Source organism: Condylostylus longicornis, unplaced genomic scaffold, assembly GCF_029603195.1.
Source record: "Condylostylus longicornis isolate FDR11 unplaced genomic scaffold, ASM2960319v2 ptg000031l, whole genome shotgun sequence".
NCBI lineage: Eukaryota > Metazoa > Arthropoda > Insecta > Diptera > Dolichopodidae > Condylostylus > Condylostylus longicornis.
In genome coordinates this window covers 4,470,447-4,495,462 of record NW_026578000.1, presented here as the reverse complement: position 1 = coordinate 4,495,462, position 25,016 = coordinate 4,470,447, and the positions used below count along the sequence as shown (strand labels likewise).

General features: G+C 25.3%; 1 protein-coding gene across 1 annotated transcript in view; it reads left to right on the top strand.

Moving 5' to 3' along the window:
* LOC129608242 (uncharacterized protein DDB_G0292186-like) overlaps positions 1–25,016 on the top strand; it is a 142,113-nt gene that overhangs the window by 21,624 nt on the left and 95,473 nt on the right. Inside the window, exon 2 of the mRNA XM_055519620.1 lies at positions 11,157–11,280. Coding sequence (XP_055375595.1) covers positions 11,184–11,280 — 97 coding nt within the window. The 5' untranslated portion in view covers positions 11,157–11,183. The remainder of the gene's footprint in view (positions 1–11,156; positions 11,281–25,016) is intronic.

Here is a 25,016-nt window from a genome sequence, read left to right as displayed (position 1 = left end):
ATTTTATTTTTTTTTTCTATTCATGTTAGTTTTCAAGTGTATTAAATGCTATTTGAATCTGACTTAACATTTTTATTTTAAGGGAGCAATAAAAAAAAAACGAATAATTTTCTCTTTTGTTCTGTGTGATTTTAATTGACTTAAATTAAGCCGAAAAGAAAAATAAAGGGTTAAAATAATTTTGTTTTTTTTTTATATCAATAAAAATTTTACACTAAATTTGACTTCTATCCTTATAAAGTAAAATTGCATATTTAAATATTATGCTCTCAAATTGTATTTGTGAAACCAAAACTATAAAATTCATTTCGGATTAAAATCAAATTTATTTGGTTTCGATTATTTTATGGTAATTCCAATATAGGGTTTTCAATTTGACAGATAACGCCATCCATATATAACTTCCAAAGATCTCGTTATTTCCTTACCTTATTTTTCAAAGTTAAATAGCTGGTTGTGTTATAGAAATTGTGTATGAGCACAGGAGTAGTTTAGGGTGGCTTAAGTGCTATTTGTAAGTTGTATAATAGTGGCTCAATTGTGTCTCTCAAACTGAGGTGCGTGCCATTGCTATGTGTGTGATGGGACCGCTGACCCCATATTCGATCAACTCCAAAGTGGTTGGGGTTAGCTTGAAAGACTACATGAGCTGGCAGTCATACTGGATAACTTTTTATCGGCTGCCAGTAGGACCGCAAAAAGTCCGAGACTCCCTAAAGAAATTTGATTAAGGTAAAACTATAAAGGAATCGTCCAAGTCTGCAGCTAAATTCAAAAGGCTTCTAAAGTAACTACAACGAGAAGCGTTACAGGAGAGTTATAGAGGAATCCAGGAACAGCACGGTTCTCCTAAATAGATATTGTCGTCTCAGAAGTCAATTGTTGATATGCGCTAGCGGGCTCTGGTATATGGCATCTGTAGATTCTTCGTGGAAAAAGAAGGTACAGACTTTCCGTTCACTACCCTTAAAGAAGTTCTTATAACAAGGGATTACCCTTTTTTTTTTGTTTTTTCTCCTTACTCCTCTTGGGAGCCTAGGGCTTCCACTTGACATCTCCATCTTGTTCTATTTTGGGCTATTTGCTTGACTTGACTCCATGTTAGACCTGCGTTTTCTAGTTCTGATTTTACAGATCTACCCCAGGTGTTTCTGGGGCGTCCAGGTCTTCTTGAACCCTGCGTGTTCCACTCTAAGCTCATTTTAGCGATATTATTGGCGGGTTTTCTTACACCGTGCCCAATCCATTTCCTCTTTCTTCTTCTTATTTGCCTTCCGATAGGTTCTTCGCCTGTTATTATCCAGAGATCTTTGTTGCTTATCTGTCTTGGCCAGAATATGCGGCATCCTATATTGCCCATAATTTCCAATCTCACAATTATAACATGTGCATAGTAGGATGGATTGCAAGAGATGGTAGATAAGAGGTCGTGAATCATAACATTGTGCCAACAAAAACATCTCCTACCCTAAATTCAAAAAAAAATTTCTTTAATTACATTTTTGACACCGCAAGGCTTTTGAATCCGAAATATCGTTTGGGAAACACTACATAACAAAAATAGAGAGTAATAAATTAGAAAATAACAAAAAAAAAACAAATTAAGTTATGCAAATTTACAAATTTGTCTTTTTTTTCATTTTCTTACTTTATAATTATTAGTTTAAATTGAGTTGATTTTAGAATTTGTTTATGAGCTTGTATAATTAAAAAATATCTTGTGCCTTGAACATAACAAAATATATTGAAATTAAATTATTCTTTTTATAAGTTGACTTAATTTGATCAATTACCGTAAATTATTTAATTAATTTTTAAGAAATGGAAATTTTACTAGGAATATGTAGAGGAAATGAATTAGATGCAGGATGTTATATTTATAGATATGGATTTCTTCCGTGATATTAGTGACTATATAAGCTTTTAAAAATTTAAAAGATTGTCTGTACATTTGGTCATTAATTCCATTTGTAATCTGACACTCCACAGTATTATGGAGTAGTCAAAAATGATTTATGAATAGAAGAATATTTTTTATAGAAACACTCTTGTATTCGAATGAAAACCAACCTACATATATCATAAAATATTAAAAATTTTTCATATAACAATGCATTTTTCATATAACAATGTGACTATACACTTACCCGAATAAATATTCACAATTACTCTTGCCTAGTACTTCTATGTACAATTTATGTTTAGTGTTACATCGACTTAAATTTTTAATTTTGTGGATTTAAATTTGTAGTTTTATTACAACATTCTATACACGTTTCACTATGCTTGTATTGTATTGTATAAACAATTCATTACTTGGCACGTTCAAAAACGTATTATTAATTTATTTTTTTCTACTGGCAATTTTTCTACGTTTCTTTTAATCAAAGAGAGTAAATTTGGCAGGTGATTTGTTAATAAAATATCGCAATATATATTATTGCCAAAGCAGAGATTAAGTCACAAATCAGCAAATCAAAAATTATTCTCAAAAATTTGACATTTACCTTAATTATAAGAACTGCGAATTCAACTACCGGAATGAAATATATGCTTTAATACTTTAATAATTCATTCATTGCTCAAATACTCCTGCTCAAATATATTAGTACAAGTATACTAATCATGCAGAAGAGAGCATTGTGTATTTACTGTGGAAGCGAGAATCACGGGAAGGAATTGATGTTTTAAATAATAAACCAAATTTTAGATCTGAATGGAATTTCATTGAAAACATGGACGCATTTCACATTTTAACATGAAGAAGAGTTGGGAAAAAAAGCAAAAAAAAAACTTCTACAATGAAGAGGAAAAAAAAATTTTAATAAAAAATAAAAATCAATTCTGAAATGCTTTGTTTTTTTTTCCTATTTCATTTTTTCCAATGAAAAACCGAAAACTTTATAAAATGGAAGTACAATTTGAATAATTGATTATAATTAATGAAAACTCAATATTGAATTTATCAATTCAACGGAAATTTTTTTTTTCTGTTTTCTGTTTTTTTTCTGGTTTTGTTGTTTTTTCAGAGTGAATACTCTGAGCAAAACTCAATTAGCCAATCAGTCAATTTAAAATACAAAAAAAAAAAATTTTTTTTTTTTTATATACATTCGCTGTTTTTTTTACTGGTTTTTATTCTTTATGTACATTCAATTGAGTAAAAATTGTGTGTAGAGAGCAATTGTGTGTACCAAATAAAAAAAAAACACAAAACATAGAAAAAAAAAAGTTATAATAAAAATGCACTTAATTTTTAATTCCATTGATCAAAAAATATAACCAAATTGAAATCCATTACGGTTCACTTATATTGAAATTTAATATTATACACCAAATGTATAATGGCATCAATGACTTCGATTCTCATCCGATTTCATTTAAAAACAAAAAAAAAAAATATTAAGATCATTGGAATTTAGATTCTTTATGGTTATCTACAATAGAAATTTTTAATGTTGTAATATTTGTGGCTGCAATATTTGATAAGAATTAAGATTATTAGTTTTGATTTGCAGCACAGTCACAGAGAATATGTATGGCCGTCTCCTCATCGCCCGGGCTGAATCTACACCAAAGAGAGTCCGCTTTTCCCAGTTTATGTGAATGCTATTCCACCGTACTATAAACAGTGAAGAACCCAGTAATAGAACGAAACCGGTTCAAATTCTTTTCCAGTAACGCTTAAGAAAATTTCCTTGACCAAGATCGGAGATGCCTTAGTAGCCTTCCAGCGTTCGATTCGATTCCCCCGAACATCAAGTTAGTACCGAATGGCGGACATTAACAGTCGACAGATTACCCCGAACATCAAGTTAGTACCTAATGGCGGACATTAACAGTCGGCAGAAGGGGACGTTGCCTCAGCACTCAAATGATGGTTGCTCTGTTTGTTGAATCACTCCCACCAGAATGTGTAACCTGGGGGGTTTGGCGTCCAGAACATCGCTCCGCTATCTGAGACCAGTTAGATGCTGCGAATTTTTTATACCATTGCTATTAAATTCAATCTCAGCGGGTTCTCTATTGCATGTATTTCAGCTTGAAACACAGAAAAATACGGGTCCAAGCTGGCTCGATGATTTAAATTAATCAAAATAGTATATTATTAGTATTTTTGCGAGTATTCTCATAATATTAAATAGCTTGTTATTGGTTCCCTGACATCTCATCATACGAGACATTTCATCATTGTAACATTTCATCATTATAGCAATTCATCATTGCACATTTCAACATTATAGCAATTCATCATTATTGTATTTCATCACCATAACATTTCATCATTGCATAAAGTGCATTTTGCAAACATAAGTACATAATTTGCTTATTGAATTTATATTTGCGATCGCCGAGCGCTTCATAATTTACGTGGGCAACTTACCAATTTGCCCAGTGAGAAAATGTGCCACAGTAACCAAAGCATTTAAATTAACTTTTACTTTTAAATTAAAAAAGAATTGTCTAGATTAATTACTATAGCTTATTATTATATAAATTTAGCTTTAATATCACTTTACCTGAAAGAGCTCTACAAGAGATGTTGTAAGTTCGATAGTCAGCTAAGAATGAGGGCACTGCTGCTGTGCACCGAGGGTATATCAAATCATAATCTGATAAGAAATTTCTTTACAAGGCCAGTTTATCTGTGATCTTAAGATTACAGGCATCTTAGTGATGAAATGTTATGGTGATGAAATACAATAATGATGAATTGCTATAATGTTGAAATGTGCAATGATGAATTGCTATAATGATGAAATGTTACAATGATGAAATGTCTCGTATGATGAGGTGTCTGGTCACCCTTGTTATTATAGCTCTATCTAAAGTTTTCAAAAATTTACATAAATTCTTTGTATTAAAATCCGAATTCAATAATTATACCATTAAATTTTTTATTGATTTCCGAAGTAAATTTAAAAATTAAATTTCAATTTTCTTTTCAATATTTTTTGTTTCTCTTGTTTTTTTTTTCTATACCTCACATTCATAATAACGTAATACATTTGTATGCGAGCACACTTACACTTTAAATTGCATTTAATTTATATAAACATTTTTTTTTTCTTTCATTTTATTGTTTTGTGTATATGTAATATAATTGTAATAAAAAACTATAATACTTAATAAAATGAAATTTAAAGACCGCAAATTAATTATTGACAGAAATTACATTTACAAAAAAAAAAACAAAATACAAGTATATACATATAATATGGTGGTTGCGTTGTGGAGTTAAAAAAATTAATTAAAAATATTTTACAAAATAATAAAAAGAAAACATATTGGAATTGAAAACAAAAGGCGCTTTAGTCGGCTCATAAACAACATATAAGAAGTATATTATGCAAATTAAATATAGAGAAAGAAATTAATAGTAATAATGAGAGTTTTAGACGGTTAGTGGCTATAAATATTGTTCTTATAGCGAGTGAATATGTTAAATTTATTGAGAAAATAGTGATAGTTTTAATAAGAGTTTTAATTAGGAAGATGGTAAGCCGGATACTCTTTAATTAAATTATTTATTTGCTATTAATTTTGAGAATTTCTTTGCAATATTAAACAATTAACTATCAGAAATTAATTTGCCGCCCCTTTTAATAGTACTGCTTTAATATAATGGAAGGAAGTTCTTAATTTTAATGATAATCTATTAAAATAATGTTAATTTGCATTCTTTTGTTACCAAAGCAAAGACAACTTCTGTATTTCGATTATCGAATTACCGATAATCGCCTTTTTGGACAAATTTTAATCAAAGTATTTGCAAATTGTGAGAAAACCAGAAAATTTTTATTGCGTGTTAAAATTTAGCGAGACCTCCTATCAGGTAAGTAGTCAAAATCTACTAAAAGAAACTTAGAAAATATTTACAAAATTATTAGTTTGTACACAAACCTATACAATAAACAAGTTCTATACAAGAATCAAATTAATTTGGCAATGCTGTCATTGATACTTTAATTATACTTCTTTTAAATTTTGTTCTGATGTTAATGTTAATCTAATCTAACATTGCTCTAGAATAATTTACATAACAGAATTATGTAAAACCTTCTAGAAAAAAAAAATTAAAATCTTTTCAAAATAATCCTAGAACGGAAATTATTTGTGACGGTTACCATATTGCAGCACCGTACTTCTTAAAACTTAATTTAACTATATAAGGAGGTTTAAATAAAATTATAATTTCTTTATCCATGAACCCCATCTATGTTATCCCATATATGTGCAATATCAAGATAAAATTTTTTATAAATAAATTTTTTTATTATTATAAAAGGACAATAATAATATAGATTTTAATCTTTCCCTTTGAACTAAGGATTAAAATTTGAATTTGCTTCTTACTTTTGTTGGCTAAATTTAATAAAAGTTCTTGAATGCGAATGTATGTTAATTTTATAAATTAATATTTAAGAAGATGTATGAATGTGCATGTGTTCTTACAATAATGTGGCAACCACTTAAGAATACCTTTATTGTTTTCAAGTGAGATCCTTAATAACTTATAAAAACCTTTTTAATTTTTAGTATTTCTTTTTCCAAAAATAATCATAACGACTATGTTGTGAAACGTGCAAATATTCGCAGGAAAGGTATGAAAGAAAACACTTCAAAACCTTTGTTTAAATTACTATTGTGGGTTTGGTTCATTTACTATCGTGCGAAATTTAAATTATTTGATTTCGATTCTAAAAGAACAAAATCCTATTCATGATTCGGTGGAATATTCATTATACCCGTACGAACGTATGTTCGAAGGGTATATTAAATTTGCCTTACCGTTTGTAACGCTAAGAAATAACGGTGTTAGATATAGACTCAAGTGTATGTTTTTGATCAGCGTCAAATTCTGAGTTGATTTAGCTTTGTCTGTCCGTCCGAACGATAATTCAAAAACTAATTGAGATAAGTTCACCAAATTTTCACAAATGATTTATTGTAGTAAGTGTCAGAATCCTACTTAAATTGGACATGATCGGGGTACCGGTTCGGGTAGCTGCCATACAACTTCAAAATTTATTTGGCTATATCTCAGAAACTATAAAAGCTGTGATATTGAGATTTCACACAAGTGAATATATTAGTTGGGCCGATGTGCTTGATAAAATTCGCTAAAATTTCTTGGCTCTTTCTGGTAGCTGCCATACAACTTCAATAGTAGTTTGGCACAACCAGTATTTTGAAAAACACATAGTACTGAAATTTCAACTCTATTTTTTTTCTCGTTTTTTATTGAAGTTAATAAGAAAATTATTTTTTAGATTGTTTATTCACAAAAAAAAATCCTTTAATAATAGGATTAGGGTAAATTAGTTGGTCGTTGTGTAATAAAGCTTAATATTAAAATTCTCGCGATATTATTAACAATTTTATTGTCTCACACCCTTACTCTACCTTATAAATAAAACAATAAATTGAGAATAACTGCGAACATTTATTCCGACAGATGGTTTTAATAGTTTTTAATAATTTTTTAAGACTTTCTCAACAAGATTTAATTAATATTAAAGACGATCATACATACTTAAATATTGTATAATATTAACAATTAATCTGTAATACACAGTTCATATGAAAATTATATTTGGAAAATAGAAATTTCAATAATATAATTAGCTGTAATAAAAAATGTTATAATTACTAGCAATACGTAACTCGTAATTGTAAATATTACAAAATGTTACAAAGTATTCCCGTACAAAATATTAAATAAAATTCTAATATAAAATGTGATTGATTAAAATAATTCAATATAAACACTCTCATATATACACAATTATACAATATGCACTCTCATATATACACTCTTAATAATAATACAGCCTCATTTTACTCGATATAAAAGTTACTACATATATATATATATTATGTATATTCCGATATTTAAAAACTTACTATTGAATTTATATTATGGCGACTTATCATCGCCTCATCACATTGCTTCAACACAATTATTTTTTATACACATATACATATATTTAGCTATAATTTATTATAGGTGCAATCCTTCCATTTATAATATTATATATCTGATGCATATGCATATTATTCTATTCCCCTCTCTATATATATACTAAAATGTTAAAAATTAATATGACAACAAGCATACAAAATTCCCCCTAAACTTATAATTATTCGAATGAAATAGATATGGACGGACAACTACCGGTTTTAGTGAATTTCTATTGAATTAAGTATACCACATTTATGTATGCCTTTAAATGTATTATACAAGAGTTAAGCAATAATATCAACAGCATATATATGTATGTACATATTTATGTATATTGAAATAATATTATAGTAACGAAATAATTCCAATAAATATTCGTATATACTTGTATATAACAATAATTTAATATACATATACTTGTATAACAAAAATACAAAATATGATTAAAATAATACGATAAAAAAAAACTTGAAATGGGTGTCGATGATAATATGTTGTCGAGCCGGTAGTCAATTAAATAATTTCTGTACTCGATTATATGTTGTACAGTTTATGATAGCTAGTGATATACGCTTTATAAGCTTGTGATATACGTATAATTCAATATATACCTAGATCATTCAATTGCAATTACAAATTGCAAGTTTTTTTTTTCTGCTTATAACTACACTTATACAGGTATGTGTATATACATATATTGAGACTATGACGATATACGCAAATCAATTTTTGGAAAATTTTAATCTAATATCCGGCCCATATATGTACGTTATACGGATTATATTCACCGCTTTTTTCTTCTTTATAAGTTAGCCTAAATTTTAAAATGCAATTTTACCACTATTTTATATAGGTGCCGTATGCACATTCTATATATGCTATAGAATATATACATACATTTATGTTGTAAAATGAACTGCAAAATGCTATTCACAATGATATTGTGAATTTTTCAACTATTCTATCGTGTATATTTTTACACGTGTAATAATATTGTTCGAAACTGATGGACTTAGAATGCTTATACTCGTAACAAATTTAAAAAATTGAAAAGTGGATTTATTTTCTTTTTGTTTTGGAATTTAGTGTATGCATATATATAATATACAAACATATAAACATAATATAATATGTGACAGTTTAAGTTAAAAACCAAAAAGGAAATTCGATTGTGGGTGCAGATTTTGATGAAAATTGTCATATAAAAAATTTTGTTATTTTTATTTTTTTTGCTGATGGTGAAAGTTTTGCCTAAAAAGAGAACTCTTTTATATTGTATTTAACAAATATATAGGTAGGCATTTATAGAATTTAGTTTAGATATATATAATACGTGACATACAGAGATATAATTATGTCCTTCTTAGTTAATTTCAATTTAACTCATTAAATGAACGACACGGAAATAATGAGAGTGAATTGCATATATATATATATATATATATATATACTTAATTGTATAATTATGTTTTATATAATATGGGTGCAATGAAATTTTGGGCATAATTTGGAATTATTGAATTTTTTGAAGTGAAAATTTTATGAATTTCATTTCTAATGGATTTTTCAATTTAGATTTTTTTAATATACACGGCATTAATTAAATAAGCCTATATAAACGTAATGTATGTACATACCGGTGATAATTTCAGCATAATTTTACTTAAAGTATACAATATATCCAATTAAAAGAGTCTAAACTCCATATACCTATATATATTCCCGTTAAATAGAATTTTCTATTTGGATTTTCGTCAATATTGCGGTATGTGATGACATTCAAAAAAAGAAAATTTTATTATTTTTTGCTTTTTTAATTGAAAAATATGCAAATAGATTTAGAAAATTATTAGAAAATTAGTTTATTTTTTAAATTTAGTTGAATACACTCGGTAATGTTTTATTTATATTGTTGTATACACGAGTATCCTTGCACCATATACGATGCGATGTTTAGAGAGAGAAACTGAAAACAATTTTATTGTTTTTTTTTGTGTCAAATTTCAAAGGAGTATGAATAATTATTTTAATGAAAATTCATATACAAAGAAATATAGAAATTTAATGAAATAAAAACTGGTTCTATAAAAATATAGAAAATAAAATATTAATTTCAATTTTTAGTGGCCACGGAATTTTATATTAAAAAATTTAGTATATGCGTTTCTAAATATTTTTACCAAAAAATTTTTAATTTATGAATATTTTAGTTTTTGTTATTTTTAGTTGGTTTTATCATTTATAGAATAATAAAAATATATTTAGGTTTATTTCAAAAAAAGTGATAATTAAAAATATTTTTATGTTAAAGAGAAGTGTAGTTAAACTAATTATATATATATATATATTTATTATAAATTATATTTAATGAGTTCACTAATAAATATTATTTGAAATATTTTTAAAAGCAATGTATTAACTAAATTTGTTGACTTGAATTTTAGAAATGAACCGCGATCCGAAAAAATATATTATGTTCCTCTTTCAATCTCCACATGCCTGAAAATTTTGTCGTATCCCGTAATTATCTGATGGAAGATTCGAAAATCTTTTGAAAATGAAGTCCCCACTTATCCATCGCTACGCAAATGCAATGTTCGAAAGATCATGTCTTCTCTTTGATTAATGCACGGGAGACTTTTACCGAGTTGTTATCTGCCTCCTGCAGTTTTTTTTTGCTTTTAGGTGCAAAGTTCTCAAGTGAGAGCAATGTCCCGTCTAAATACTTGCATTAGCTTATATAATTTTGAAAATACTGCAAGCCAAATAGATGACTAAAATATACCGGAACTAACTGTTATGGCAAAAAAAAATATAAAAAAAAAAATTCTCCTCGAATAACACTCAAATCACTAACCTATACTAATAAGAATGAATTCTCAGAATTTTGCTCTTAATAGTTATTTTATTTTCTGTAAACTCATTGGGGAATCGCTTTTGAAAAAACTTTTGTTTTTAAAGGACTTTTTCTCAAATTAATCATTAAATTTTGTTGTAATTAAACTGCAGGATTTTGTTAAATATGACTAGTTTTCCCAAAATCTACATTTATTTTTTAGGTACAAATAGTTGGTATATTTAATAATATATAGTTTAGTATAAGCAATAAAAAAACCAATAAATTAATTTTTTTCTCAGTATATAAAATTTGATTTTAACCATTTATATATTTTGTTTTCTTTTATTTTAGTTGAGTCCTGCCGGAGCAGGCAGAGGTATGTTTTGTTATCATTGTCCTCCAACACTTCATCCAGCTGGACCACATCCACCAAGATTACCAACACTGGAATATCCATTTGCCCCAACACATCCATGTAAGTACAAGACAATTTAATAATATTTTTTGTAATATTCAAAAAAAAAAAAATTATTGTAATCTTAAATGCATACGCGCGTGTTGGTAATTACATAGATTTATAAATTCTCTTGAAAAAAATAAAAATCTTATTAAATAATTAGGAAATTTTCAAAATAACATCAACTTATTTGCAACCAGAAAAAAAGCAACAAACTAACAAAAATATCCTTTTTCATTTCAACTTTTTTTTATTCTTTTCATTATTATTATTATTATTTTTCCTTTTATATACATTTTTATTATATTATTTTATTACGAGATAATAATTTATTTTATTTAACTAAAAACTATGCTAATACAATTATCGATTAAAAGCTAAAGATAACAGAACAAAAAAAAAATTTTAGTAATATATTTTTTCTCTGTGTATATCTATACATGTATGCATATATATATGATGTGCTTATATATATACAAAAGGATAATAAAGTAAAGAAGATGTTAATAACTGATAATAGAATGCGAAAAGATCACTTTCAATCTTGATAAACTGTCTGAAAACAAAAAAATATAACAAAAAAGGATAACATAAGGATTATTTCATTTTGTTATAATTGAATATAAATTTATTTGAAGGCAACAAAAATTCCACATATTTATATATATACATATATATATATAAATATATTTATACATTTACTTGCTCCTTTATACCTTATAATAAAAAGCTAACATAAAAAAGAGGAATTAAAGGACATTACCATCACATAATTCATTCACAGTTGAATATTATAAATATTGTAAAAAAAAATTAGCTTACAACGCAGGCACAAAATATAACATTGAGTTGTAATTGTATATATATATATACATATATAAGGAATTAGATTTTAATAGAATATTTTATGCTAAAATGCCAAATTTAATAAAATTGAAATTCCTTTTAGTCCGTTTTAATACATGACACAAGTAAATAAAAATATAAAAGCAAAGGGAAACGAAAGGAAATCTTCATAAAAGAAAAAATTTATTAAAATTTACTACCGTACCTTAGACGCACACCATACATACTGAAGAGAGAGAGAGAGAGAGAGAGAGACGAAGAGGAAGAACGAGAAAGAGAGAGAGAATATATTATAAACATTCTAAATATTAAATAAATAGTCAAGAGTTGGGTTGTTACATTACGAAATTATCAAATCAAAAAGATATCAAATTTCTTCAACAACTTATAACTTGATTAATTTTCATTATATATTATGTACATATGTGTATGGGGATGTATATGTATATGTAATATCATAAAACATAATATAAAAATGGGTGATTGAAAAATAAATAATAAATGAAATAAAAAAAAAAATATTTTTTTTTCATATGGTTATTCCAAAAGAAGAAATAGAAAAAAAAAATTATTTAAGACTCAACTAATATTTTTTACATTATTACATACCACATACACATATTGGTAAAGGGCTATTTTACATAAACATTCTTAAATGAAATTAATAATTTGCAATCATTAGAAATCATCGGAAAATTTCATTCCAATTTCAAAATTTCATTAAATTCGCAATTGATTAGGATGAACTATTTATGTCTAACTATATAGCCGCATAAAACCATTACTGCAGACCTAGCCCAAATCTTCGTCTAATCTTTGTTTTCACCAGAATATTTCGCCACCTTGACATCTAATTGGCAAATAAAGCGTAAAATAAGAAAAAATCACAAGATCCAAGTTACAAACCTTAAAAATGCTGACTATGTTTTTAATGATTCATGTTGCATTTTTCAGGTTTTGATAGCGCAAAACAAGCGCTTCTAGCGCAAATTAATTTTTTTAGTTTGCATTTTTCGGTTAAGTGTTGTTGAAGCTTAAAAAAATGGAAAGATAATATGTTTTTTCAGGCCATATGGGGTTTAGTGTATCGTGTAATATCTGCCAATATTAAATATATGTGTATTCAACACATGAGAATTAACAGAGAAAAATGATATTACAATAATGTCTATGACGTAAATCGTATAGCTCAAATTCTGATCCAAAATGCAAATTGTAAGCAATGTAACAATTTGCTTAGTAAACATTGCTTTCAAGCGCTTTACTAGTGCTAGGTTGGCGATTATATTTGCAAATTGGATGTCAAGGGTATTTATATTTACGAATGCTTGTAATCTCTGCAAAATATTCTTCAATGTTAGCCATTTTTTGATTCCATACTCTAAAATATATTCATATAGCTTTGTGTACCTCGAGACAACAACTGATCAAAAATATACTTTAAAACAATACTTTATCACAATTTTGTACCTATTATTTTTCCAATTAATTTTCTTACCTATATTCCAATAAAATGAAATTTTCTTCAAAAAAATTGTGTTAAATTGAATTTATTTTTAAACCATACATCAAAATTTAATAAAGTAACAATTTGTCTGCTTTATCCCAATTTTTTTTTTGGTCCTTTTTTTCCCTGTTGTTTTTTTTTTCTCTATTTTACTTTTTATTTAATCCATAATCAGATCAAAATTGAAAATTTTCTAAAATTACTTGAGTAAAAAGTATGCAATGCAATGCTTAAAATATTAAGTAAATTTTATTATCTTGTTATCGCACCGAACACTATGGGATTGAATCTTCTTCACATTTTTTTTTGTTTTTTTTTCTTCTTCTTGTACTACACTACTTCTTAATGTTAATGGGAATCATCACATACATATTTTATCCAATAGAAAGAATCGAATGTATTTGTCAGAAGGACAGATATAGAAATGAAAGAGAAAATAAACCAAAAATATATTTACACACAATATCTAGGTATACATATGTATTTATCTACAAACGTAATTACATGAGTACAAAATAATACTATTATCAAATAATCTTAATTCTTTATTACATGAAATTCGAACCGAAATGTCGAATAATTCAAATAAAAAAGAAAGAGAAAAACATAATGTTGTTATAAAAGCATGCAAGTACATAAAATATAGATAGGTACGTACATACATATGTATGTATGTGATTCTTGATGTTCATATGATTTAGTGCTTTCTAATAATAAATTTTGATTATAAAAGAATAATGGCTTGCATCGAAGCACATTTCCAAATGAAAACACATTTATTTTTTAGGTATTTGCATTGTATTCTTAATATCGTATTATTATTATGATTTATCATATCATAATTATTGCATATATTTAGGATGAAACGAAAAAAAATTAAAAGGAGCTTGAATAATATAGAATTAAACAGTATTTAATTAAATATTATAAATTAATTAAATATTTTAATAAAATATTTACCGTTACTTATTTGTTTTAAAAAAATTTCTAGAAATTGAAATTTTGAGAGACTATAATTCAGAGGGGGAGAAAATTTTTTTAACGAAAACAGAATCATTTATCATCTAGAAGCGGCCATAATTTCGAGCATCCTATATAGCTGACTCTCTAACAGATAAACAATGATGGAAATTCAAAAAATAATTAGATTGTGCTATTCTGTATTAGAAGAAGCAAATCGCTTTTGTGCTATAAATACAATACAGGTATTGCCAAAAAAATGACATTTTCAGGAGAGCCACAACTTTTAGTGAAATGGAATATCTCAGCTTTCCCATATTTCTGATGACAACATCAACTTCTGTATAGAAATTTTGTGAACAAACAGAGATTAACCGACGGATTGAAATTAATAAACACAATTTTGTCTTCCAATTGAATTGCAAATATGCTGAAAATAATGTTACACATTACACACGAGCTAATACATAAAAAAAAAAAAATAAAATAACTTTTGATAGTATTTGATGAAAAACTTTTTAAACCAAATTAAAGACTCATCTGTCACCCATCTTATATTCACAATAATTTTCTAACAATATTGATTGAATTTCTACCTCTTAAATAAAATATAAAACTCTCTTATAGCACGTCAGTACATGTGTATATGTGTTTGTTTACTTGTATATGCATAGGTATTTTTGTACTGCATGAAAAAAATAAATCTATTTAATATAGTCAATAAGAGAATTTCCGTATTTTTCGAAACCTTAATTTATATATATGTATGTAGATATTTAATGCATATTCTATAAATAAGTACAACATTGGATTTTGTTGGTTCTTGATAAAATATAAAATAACCAACAAAAATGTGTAATTTTCTCGATTATTTCAAATTTTATATTGATTTGTACATTAATGTGACATTGAAAAATTAATCTAATCATTAAAAATTAAATTTTATTAAATTATTTTAAGGACTTAGTATAATTTAAAAAAAATTCAGTCGAAGAAAATATATTAACCACAATCGATTGTAGAAAGAACTGACCCTGGCGTCTCTGTGATACGTCCCTATGGTTTAATAATTAAGTTACACAAAATTATTGTGCAGTTCAACCTTGAAAGAGGACATTGAGAACAAGAAATTTTGGTCACATCGGACAGTCAGGCGGGCCATCTGAACGATGAATTACTTTTCAGTATTCTTCTATCCGGGATATTGTTGTTAAGCAGCAGTACCTCTCTGATGGACTGTGGAGCCGCCACACGCAGGAGAAGGGAAATGCTGACGAACAACGTACTGACTCCGTAGTAACTATGAACTATACTGGTCGCGGTGAATTTTTATCCCATTTGTACAATTTACATTTTATAATCTAATTTGTAGATTTGATAAACATAAGAGATTATGAGAGTTTTTGTACAAATTCATATTACAAGTTCATTCGGAACGTGTCTATTCCAATTTCCTCCTATGTATAAAAATACGACCTTAGTCTACTGTTTTCTCGTTATTTGATAAGAGTAACCGGAAAATTTCCTGTAATCATAGTTATTCTTTCAATTTTTAATACCATATGCGCTGTTCTATATATACCTAAAAGTATATATTCAATGACTTATGTATTACGTAAGTACTTTATAAATAATGTTGTCCTTATACATTTTAAAACATTAACATAAAAGATATAGTTTTACATTTTTATGTATATGTATATAAAAATTTATTCTAACCATACACTAACTGTACATTTTTATATTTTAGAGAAAAAGAATACTATTGAAGAATATAGTGTGACAAAATGGAAATCCAAAATCGGATAAATAGGTTTATTCTTGTTAAGAGAATTTAACTTTTGTAATTTTATAAAATAAATCTAGAGAAATGTTATTACACTGATATTATGTACATATATATATCAGTCATATATATATAGATATAATAGATATAGCTATCTATACATATATCAAAGCCATATAAAATAGAATTTTTTCATATTTACATCGACACAAATGTATGTAGACTGAGAAAAAATAATTTTATACTGTAATATTTGATGAGTCACCTAACTATATACGAATACATTTAAGGCTAATATGGAGTTTTTATAGTATTTAGTATACTACATACTTATATACACATATTATTTGCATAAAATTATGTACTATTATGTAGATTTTACATAACAGCCTCATGCCTTTATACCTTATTGCTACATGTTATTGGGTTTTAGAATAATTTTCCTAATATATTTATTAACATATTGTACTAATATATATTAACATAACGTGATATATATTATATAACGTACAATTGCTTTGATAATCTGAAAATTTTGCTTTTTCTATGCATTTTTAATTTAAATGTGTTTTCGTGTTGTTTAAGTATTATTTTTCTGTATAATAATGTATACCGGGTATGTATGTATTATTATAGATAGTTATACATAATCGAATAGATAATAAGTTATCTTATATATATATATATATATATATATATATAGATAAAGAAATGAAAAGGAGTTAAAGGATGAAATGGATTTTGGTTTAATATATGTTTATATATATTCAATATATATTAAAGGGTATATATATATATATATATATATATATATATATATCTATATATATATATATATATATCCATATTTAAGGATATATGTATATATGTGTTATATATATATATATATATATATATATATATAACACACATATATATATATATATATCTATAGAAAGAAAGTTTATTAAATTTAGAAAAGCAAGAAATACTTGTGCAGAGTACCAATATATATATCGCTATATATACCTATATACCCCATATAGCATATATACCCCATATACAAATTGAAAAATATTATAAATTAAAATTTAATTTAGAATATTTATACGAATTTGTTTTAGGCATAAGTTTTAGGGTATATCGTCTTTTAATATAAATTTTGTATATGAAAATTTGTTCTGTTTTTATATTATGTTTAATTTTTTTTTTTAATTTTTCAAGAAAATTAAATTAAAGATAGCCATATACTGTATTCGTATATGCATGTATTGGAAATTATACAAAAATATAAAAGAATTTAGAATACTTAAGGGTTATTATATAAAAATAACCCTTTAATAATAATTTTATTAAAATTTTTAGAAATTATATATTACATATATATACTACCTTATATATCATATATAGATATATAGATATATAAAATCTTATAAGGTCAAATAATTTTTATTACAAAATTAATATTGATTTTTTGATTATCAACAAGATTTTAATTATTTTATATTCTAAATGAATATAATTTTAAAATTTAATAATTTTAGAGAGTAGGGGACAATACTCGTATTACCGTGCCATAATATTGCAGATTAGATAATACTAAATAATATTTTATAATCAATTTAATTGAAAAGATTTTAGTATATTTTACTTGAAAATTATAAATAATTGTAAGTAATTTTTATAATATTCGGGTGTAGGCTTGCAATTAGGGAACTTTTTAAGTACCAATTAATAGTGTTCCAGGCCGATCCATTTTTATTTTTTAAAGAGTTTTCAAATTAATTGCATTTCAGACAAAAATTTTGCATATTTCTAATTACTCTGTAATTAATTTTTAACATAGTTTATAACCTACATTTATAAACCATTTATAAAACATAATTTCAATTATTATTTTGTACATGAATTTTGTAATTATTAAATTTAAAAAAAAATTCATTCCTATATCTTAACATAGTTATAATTACAAATTTTTTGCTATCTGACCTCTTTCAACAAATTCCAATTATAAGACTATAAAATTCTAATTTTCTTAAATAAAATTTAAATTGTACTCAACCTACAAAAATATTTTTTCATTAAAATTTTCTTAAATTTTTACAAAATAAAAAAACAAAAACAATTCTAATTTAAAAATAGTCCTAAAAGTTTCTCAAAAGCAATTTTTATTGTAGTGCATATAAAAGCCGTCATTATAATTACATAAGGTAAAAGTTAAATAAAAGTACACAACACTAATAATAAAAAAAAAAGTTACTGTGTGTATTAAAATCTCATTTCCTTAAATCCTTAAAACCAAAAACAAAAAACCGAATAAAAAAAATTCCCATCGAGATTCTTTCATATTTGGAATTCCTATATATATAGAAACAGTTATACAAATTTAGGTACAGCTTGATATTATATAAAGATGTTTTGTGAAATGCAAGCTCTTAAAAAAATTATTCTTTTCATTGGTATCCTAGAAAAAATTTTAAAAAACAAATAAAACAAAAAGATTTCAATAAAAAAGTAGAAGGATAATGGGCAAAAGAATTTTAATTTCTGTTTCTTTTTTTTTTGTTATATTCTCTATATATACGTAGATATATACGATATTATAAGTGTATTCCATTAAAATCACCCAAAGCAGATTAGTCCTAGATTACAGCACTTATGAATCCTATAAAAAGGAGTATTTAAAGCTAATAATTTATTTATACTCGTATACAAGTTGTATGTACGTCGTATATATATAAAGTGTGTACATAATGGTCAATTCCTTGAATACAGAAGCAAAAAGAAAACAAATTATATGTATATATATATTTTAATATAGGAGTATTTAATATCCATTAATATCTCATTTATCTTTGTATAATTATTATATATTTTGTATGATTTTACACATATATACATACATACTCGCATATTATACCTATATAGCTATATTGTTAGTAATAAAACTCACATTATTTGAAAAATATACGAATTTTTGTTTTTGGATCTGGAAAATCTGAGAAATGAAGAAAAACAAAAAAAACTATACTAAAGGTCCTTAATAGTTTTAATGAATTTAAATTAAGTAAATTGAAAAGAAAATGTGCAAATTTTCAAGGATTAAAAATGTTAAAGATTATTATATAATATATGTATATATATAAAATTGTGTATATAAAAGACAAAAATCAAAAAAAAGGAAATGAAAAGGAAAATATATTGATGATTTTTCGTAAAGATTAATAAATTATTCAGAATATTTAACAAGGTGACTTATAAGTATGAAATAAAAGTTTTAAAAGGTTAAAATTTTATTGAGAAAATTATTGCCCTTCTGGTTTGGTATCAGTTATAATAAGAAAAAAATCAGAGAAATTAATTAGATTTGTTGCAGAAAACTCATATGAGGCTTAATATGACATATATGTAGTTCAGGTTGCATTACAGAATCACCTTTTTTTGTCAAAAATTTGTCAAAAACAAATTCCTTCTTAATAACCATAGGCATATTATTGTATTTTATATAAGGCAAATTAACTGTAATTATTGATTGTATCTCAATGTAATTCTTAAAATAACCTAAACACACACTACATGTAGGGAAGATTGTTCTACGGTGGCGCATGTTATACAGTCTGGCTCATTCTTTCATTTTAATACCCCTTGCTATGCGATCTTGTGTGATCCAGCTGTGCCCTTTAACGGTGGAGTACTGATTCGTTTTTTTTCTATATCTTCATTTTAATTATACAAACTTGTTCCTCTCAAAGCAAATATTGTGATTTTTTTTGGATTTTTTGTACATGTTTACAGGTTACCTAAATTATTAGTGGTGCGTTTAACAGCGACGAAATTCAAAAAAATTTTTCAAACAAAAATACTAACGCCGCTTGCGAATATTTAGTGAGCCACTGTGCCGAAGAGTAATTGTCCATTGAATGATTGATTAATGTTTTCAGATGCAAAAAAAAACGGATCATAAAACGAAAAAATTATGTGACAAAGAACAAAAAGTGTGCCACTTACCAGACAGTTTCCCCTATACATACAACAAAGTATAATTATGTTATCTGCAATTTATATTTTTAATACCACAACCAAAAAATTTTATTGTAAGCCTACACTATATATCAAAACCTTTACACTATATATCACTATATATACCAATCCTTACACTATATATCAAAAAAATAACAAATTTAATAATATTCTCTCTTTATTAGTACTAACAATAATAATATAATAATATTATTTAATTTTTGAAAAAAAAAAAAATTATTATTAATTTAAAAAAATTTCATAATATTGTAATTGACACCAAAAAATTTTATTTTAACACTGCCACAACCATTTTCATTTACATAATACTACCAAAACCGAGTATTGAACTCGAAATATTTACACAACTAGAGAAGAAAATGAAAATTGAACGTGACACAAATCGTAAATCAAAATTTAATGATCACATTTAACCCCCAAATGATTTTCTTTCTTCTTTTCAAGGATCTGCACTAAAGCTAGAAATGGTAAAAGATTTATTAGAAGGGCTTTCTGCAGAGTAGAACAAATTTATTTGTGTAAATTTTATTTTATAATATTTTTGAAAATCCCTTTTTAAATTTACCTTTTTTTTTATTATTTTCATTTCAATTTTAATAATTTTCAATATTTTTTTAAAGATATCGAATTTCATTTAATCTTATAATGTATATTTTCATAAAATTGATTTTTTTTTTTGTAATTGTTCTTATTTTTCTTTAAAATTCGACTAGAAGCTGCTAGGGTAAATTCTTTAACTTTTCTTCCCACTTTAAAGAAATCAACATTTTTTGCTCTTTTATTAAATAAGTAATAAGGTATGATGAATATTAAATATTGTTATACTATGAATACCATGCTGATATTAAAAGGAATTTAAAATAGAAAATTTCTGGCAAGAACGTAATGCATATAGATAGATAAATATTGGCAATTATTTCACAAATTGTACATTGAATGAATACACAAAGCCTAACTTAAATGTTGTGCATTTACGTTTTTATATGTGTATGTATTTAAAATTTTTTTTCATAATAAAAATTGGAACAAAATTGCAATAATTTTTGGAAGCTTGCAATATTCTATTATAATATTAGGCTATATTTATTTCTACCACAGTTCGACAAGAATATGAGTGTTACAATCACGATTTCTAACACATATGTATATGCTGCTCAACTGACCTCCTATTATTCTAATTTCACATAAAAAAAATCAACTATATTAACCAAAAAACATTGTACCAAATAAGACAAAAAAAAAATTATACCATATGGCAACCAAATTACAAGAGCGTAGCAATTATAAGATTATTTATTAACGACAGCTTATCATAATAAGATGGCAACCAAAGAGTATTGAGTCAACCTAAACCGCATAATTGAAAATGAAAAAATCTCTTAGAAATAGAATCAATTCTAGAAATATCTATACATTTTTCCCAATCCAGTACTCTATAATCTAGACTTCTAACATCAGAGGACACAAAAAATGAATTCAAGATAATTTAAACTTAAGTAAAGAAATAAATTCATAGCAAACAAAAATTTCTCGTAAATTAAAAAAATAAAAAATTCTGAGAGTTATTTAAAATTTACCCGGCTTACTTAATTTGTTCATCTGTTTATGCTCATCATGACTAATTGGACTGGGCAAACAGTTTGTTTTTGAAATACAATTAAACGTTCGAATACATTTATAATTCGGAATATGAAAGACTTAAAATTAAGGATTAAAAATTAAGGATATACTGATTTCATTCCTTACAATTGCATTTTTCAATTTAATTCAAACACTTTTTATATTTTGAGCATAATATTTAGCAAAAAACTCAAACTAAAATATTTTAATTACAAAATTAAAAAAAAAAATTGTATAAAAATGCATTGAGACCCTTGATTAGGGTTCGTTTAATTTGTAACGAAAAAATATTTCCATTTTTTTTTAATTTTTAGCGCTTGTTTAATAAAAAAAACTTTAATTTCGAATACAATAAAAATGTTAATATTTTTTTTTCCAATAAAAAATTTAATTTTTCATTTTTTATTTTTTGAATTTTAATAAATTAAATCGATACACATACACACATAATATGTAAATTTTTAATTTAATATAAAATTGTATTTGGTGCGTATATACAAGAGAAAAATTAAGAGAATTTCAAAAATTGCTAATAAAAAAAAAAAACAAATATAAAAAATTATAACAAAACAAGGACCATTAAAATTTTACACGTTTTTGCAAGGAAGTAGAAGCATGCTATTTGCAAACCACGTAAAAGTTATTCCTATATTTTGTATATAGTTATGACATATGAACTGGGCTTTGTATGTAGGTATATGTAGATAAATGTGGATTTAATGTAAGCATATTAAATGAATAATTTATTTATTAAGAATATTTTTTTTTTTATTTCACAATATAATTCATAATAATAATAATAATTTATACAAAAGGAAAATTTTATACAATTTGTAAATGTAAATGTAAAAAATGTTAAAAAAAAAGTGGAAAATTAAATTGAATTGTTGCAGCAGTTAAAAATCGTATAAAAAGTTGAAAAATTTATAAAAGAAAAAAAAATTCCAATTTCATTTTTTTATTTTAAAATGGTTTATTTTTTTTTTATCTTCGTCCTTATAATTTCTTGTTTGTTTTTTATTTTTTTTACTGTTATTATTGTTATTATATTTTGATGTAATGCATGAATTCACAAAGACTCGGATTATAAAACAAAAAAAAAATATGAAATATTTATTTATAATAAAAGGAAAATTGAATTTTTTATATATATACATATATATATATAAATATACACCTATATATGTATATTTTAAATTTATGTAATATGTAAGTGGATATATCTGTAATATTATTGTATATTTATAGTGAAACATAAATCAGCTATACCTTTGTATTGTAAACGCATTTATATTGTGTTCTCTATTTGTACAAAATCCATACCCAACATAGTGCAATAAAACAATAGCTTTATGTAATTTCATATAAAATTTATTCACGATATCATAAACAACTATATTGTAGACATTGTAATGCTCCCAATTCGCCGATCCCCTCAATATTTTCTGGAATGTTACTGTAAGAAAATTACCTATTTTCATATGGTTATTGTACAACATCAAAATATTTTATGGTGAAAATGTTCGAAATTGTAACAAAATTATCAACTTAAAAATTTTGATTTTCCCGAAAAAAAAACCGAAAATCCCAAAAAATTTCAATATTTCAGCATAGCAATACAAAAAATTTCGAAATATACGAGATGGTATAAATAGCAGATATTTCTTTATAACGTATGTGTTATATTGTTGTATAACACACTTTTGCCGAGCAAATATATTAATTAAATAAAATTTAAAATTAGCTGGCTATATGCAATAATTTTAAAATATTGTTTCATATAGTAGTAAGTATTTGAAATAAAAAATGCGCATATAGGTATACTTAAAATTATTAAACAAGGGGGCTTCTATTGTAACCCATTATTTCGGAATTCGGCAGCAAATTAAAAAAAAAACTACATATAATTGAAATTAACAAATTTTGTTCTAGTTGTCTTACATGACATCATAATAGTGTTAAATGCCATCATCTTTGAAATTTAAAAAAAATTTTTGTTGAACTTACTAAGAAATAAGAATTTTAATGTCGCACATAGCATATTCGAAAGTAATTTTTAATCGGTTTTCGAAATAATTCTTTATAGAACCAAATAACCAAAAAAATCATATTATTAAAAGTGTATATATTTTGCAATATGCATAAATAAATAAACAATATGTATAAATAATATGCAAAAATTATGAATATTTAATAATATTGCAATATATTTTTGGTTAAAAAATATAAGACACAAAAAAACAAGAAAAAAAAAGTTTTTTTTTTTTGTTTTTTTTTTAAATATTAATATTATAAAAAATCACATTCACAATATGCTCCACTTTTGGAAAAATCATATGTATATATCAAGTAAATCGGAAAAAACATTTTGAAAAAATTTTGAGCGAAAATAAAAATTAAATTAAATTTTTAGTTTGAATTTACCAATATTCAAATTATTTTCATATGTGGCAATTAGTGAACGCACCATGCGAATCTTAGAGGAAAAGAATCCAATGATAAATTGCACATCTGTCACAATTGCACATCTTCTAATTTTTGTACAGTTAATATTTAATACTTATTTTCAATTATATATATTTGACATCCAACAGGCGCAAATAAAAATATCATTTAGTCGCAACTAAGCAACTATCAGTTACTAAGCAACAGCGTCATCATTTATAGAAAAGGGAGGGAAAAAGAGAAGAGTATGACGAGTACAACTAATAACAACTAAAAACCATAACGACTAACAAAAAAACCACCAGGCAAACAGAACAGAGAAAAACAAAATAGATAATATAGATAAATAAAGAAAAGAGAGAAAGACAAGAACAAGAAGAAACGAGGATATCACTACAAATTTAAATTACACAAAAGTCCAGATCTAAGAGTACCCTTACTAATAGCAAGATCAAATACCAAAGAATTAGAATTAACAGAACATAACATTCCAGTGACCGGCTCATTCCTACCATGATCAGTAGAGTGATAGCGAACATTGTAGAACTCAACATGCATATGATTCCTGAC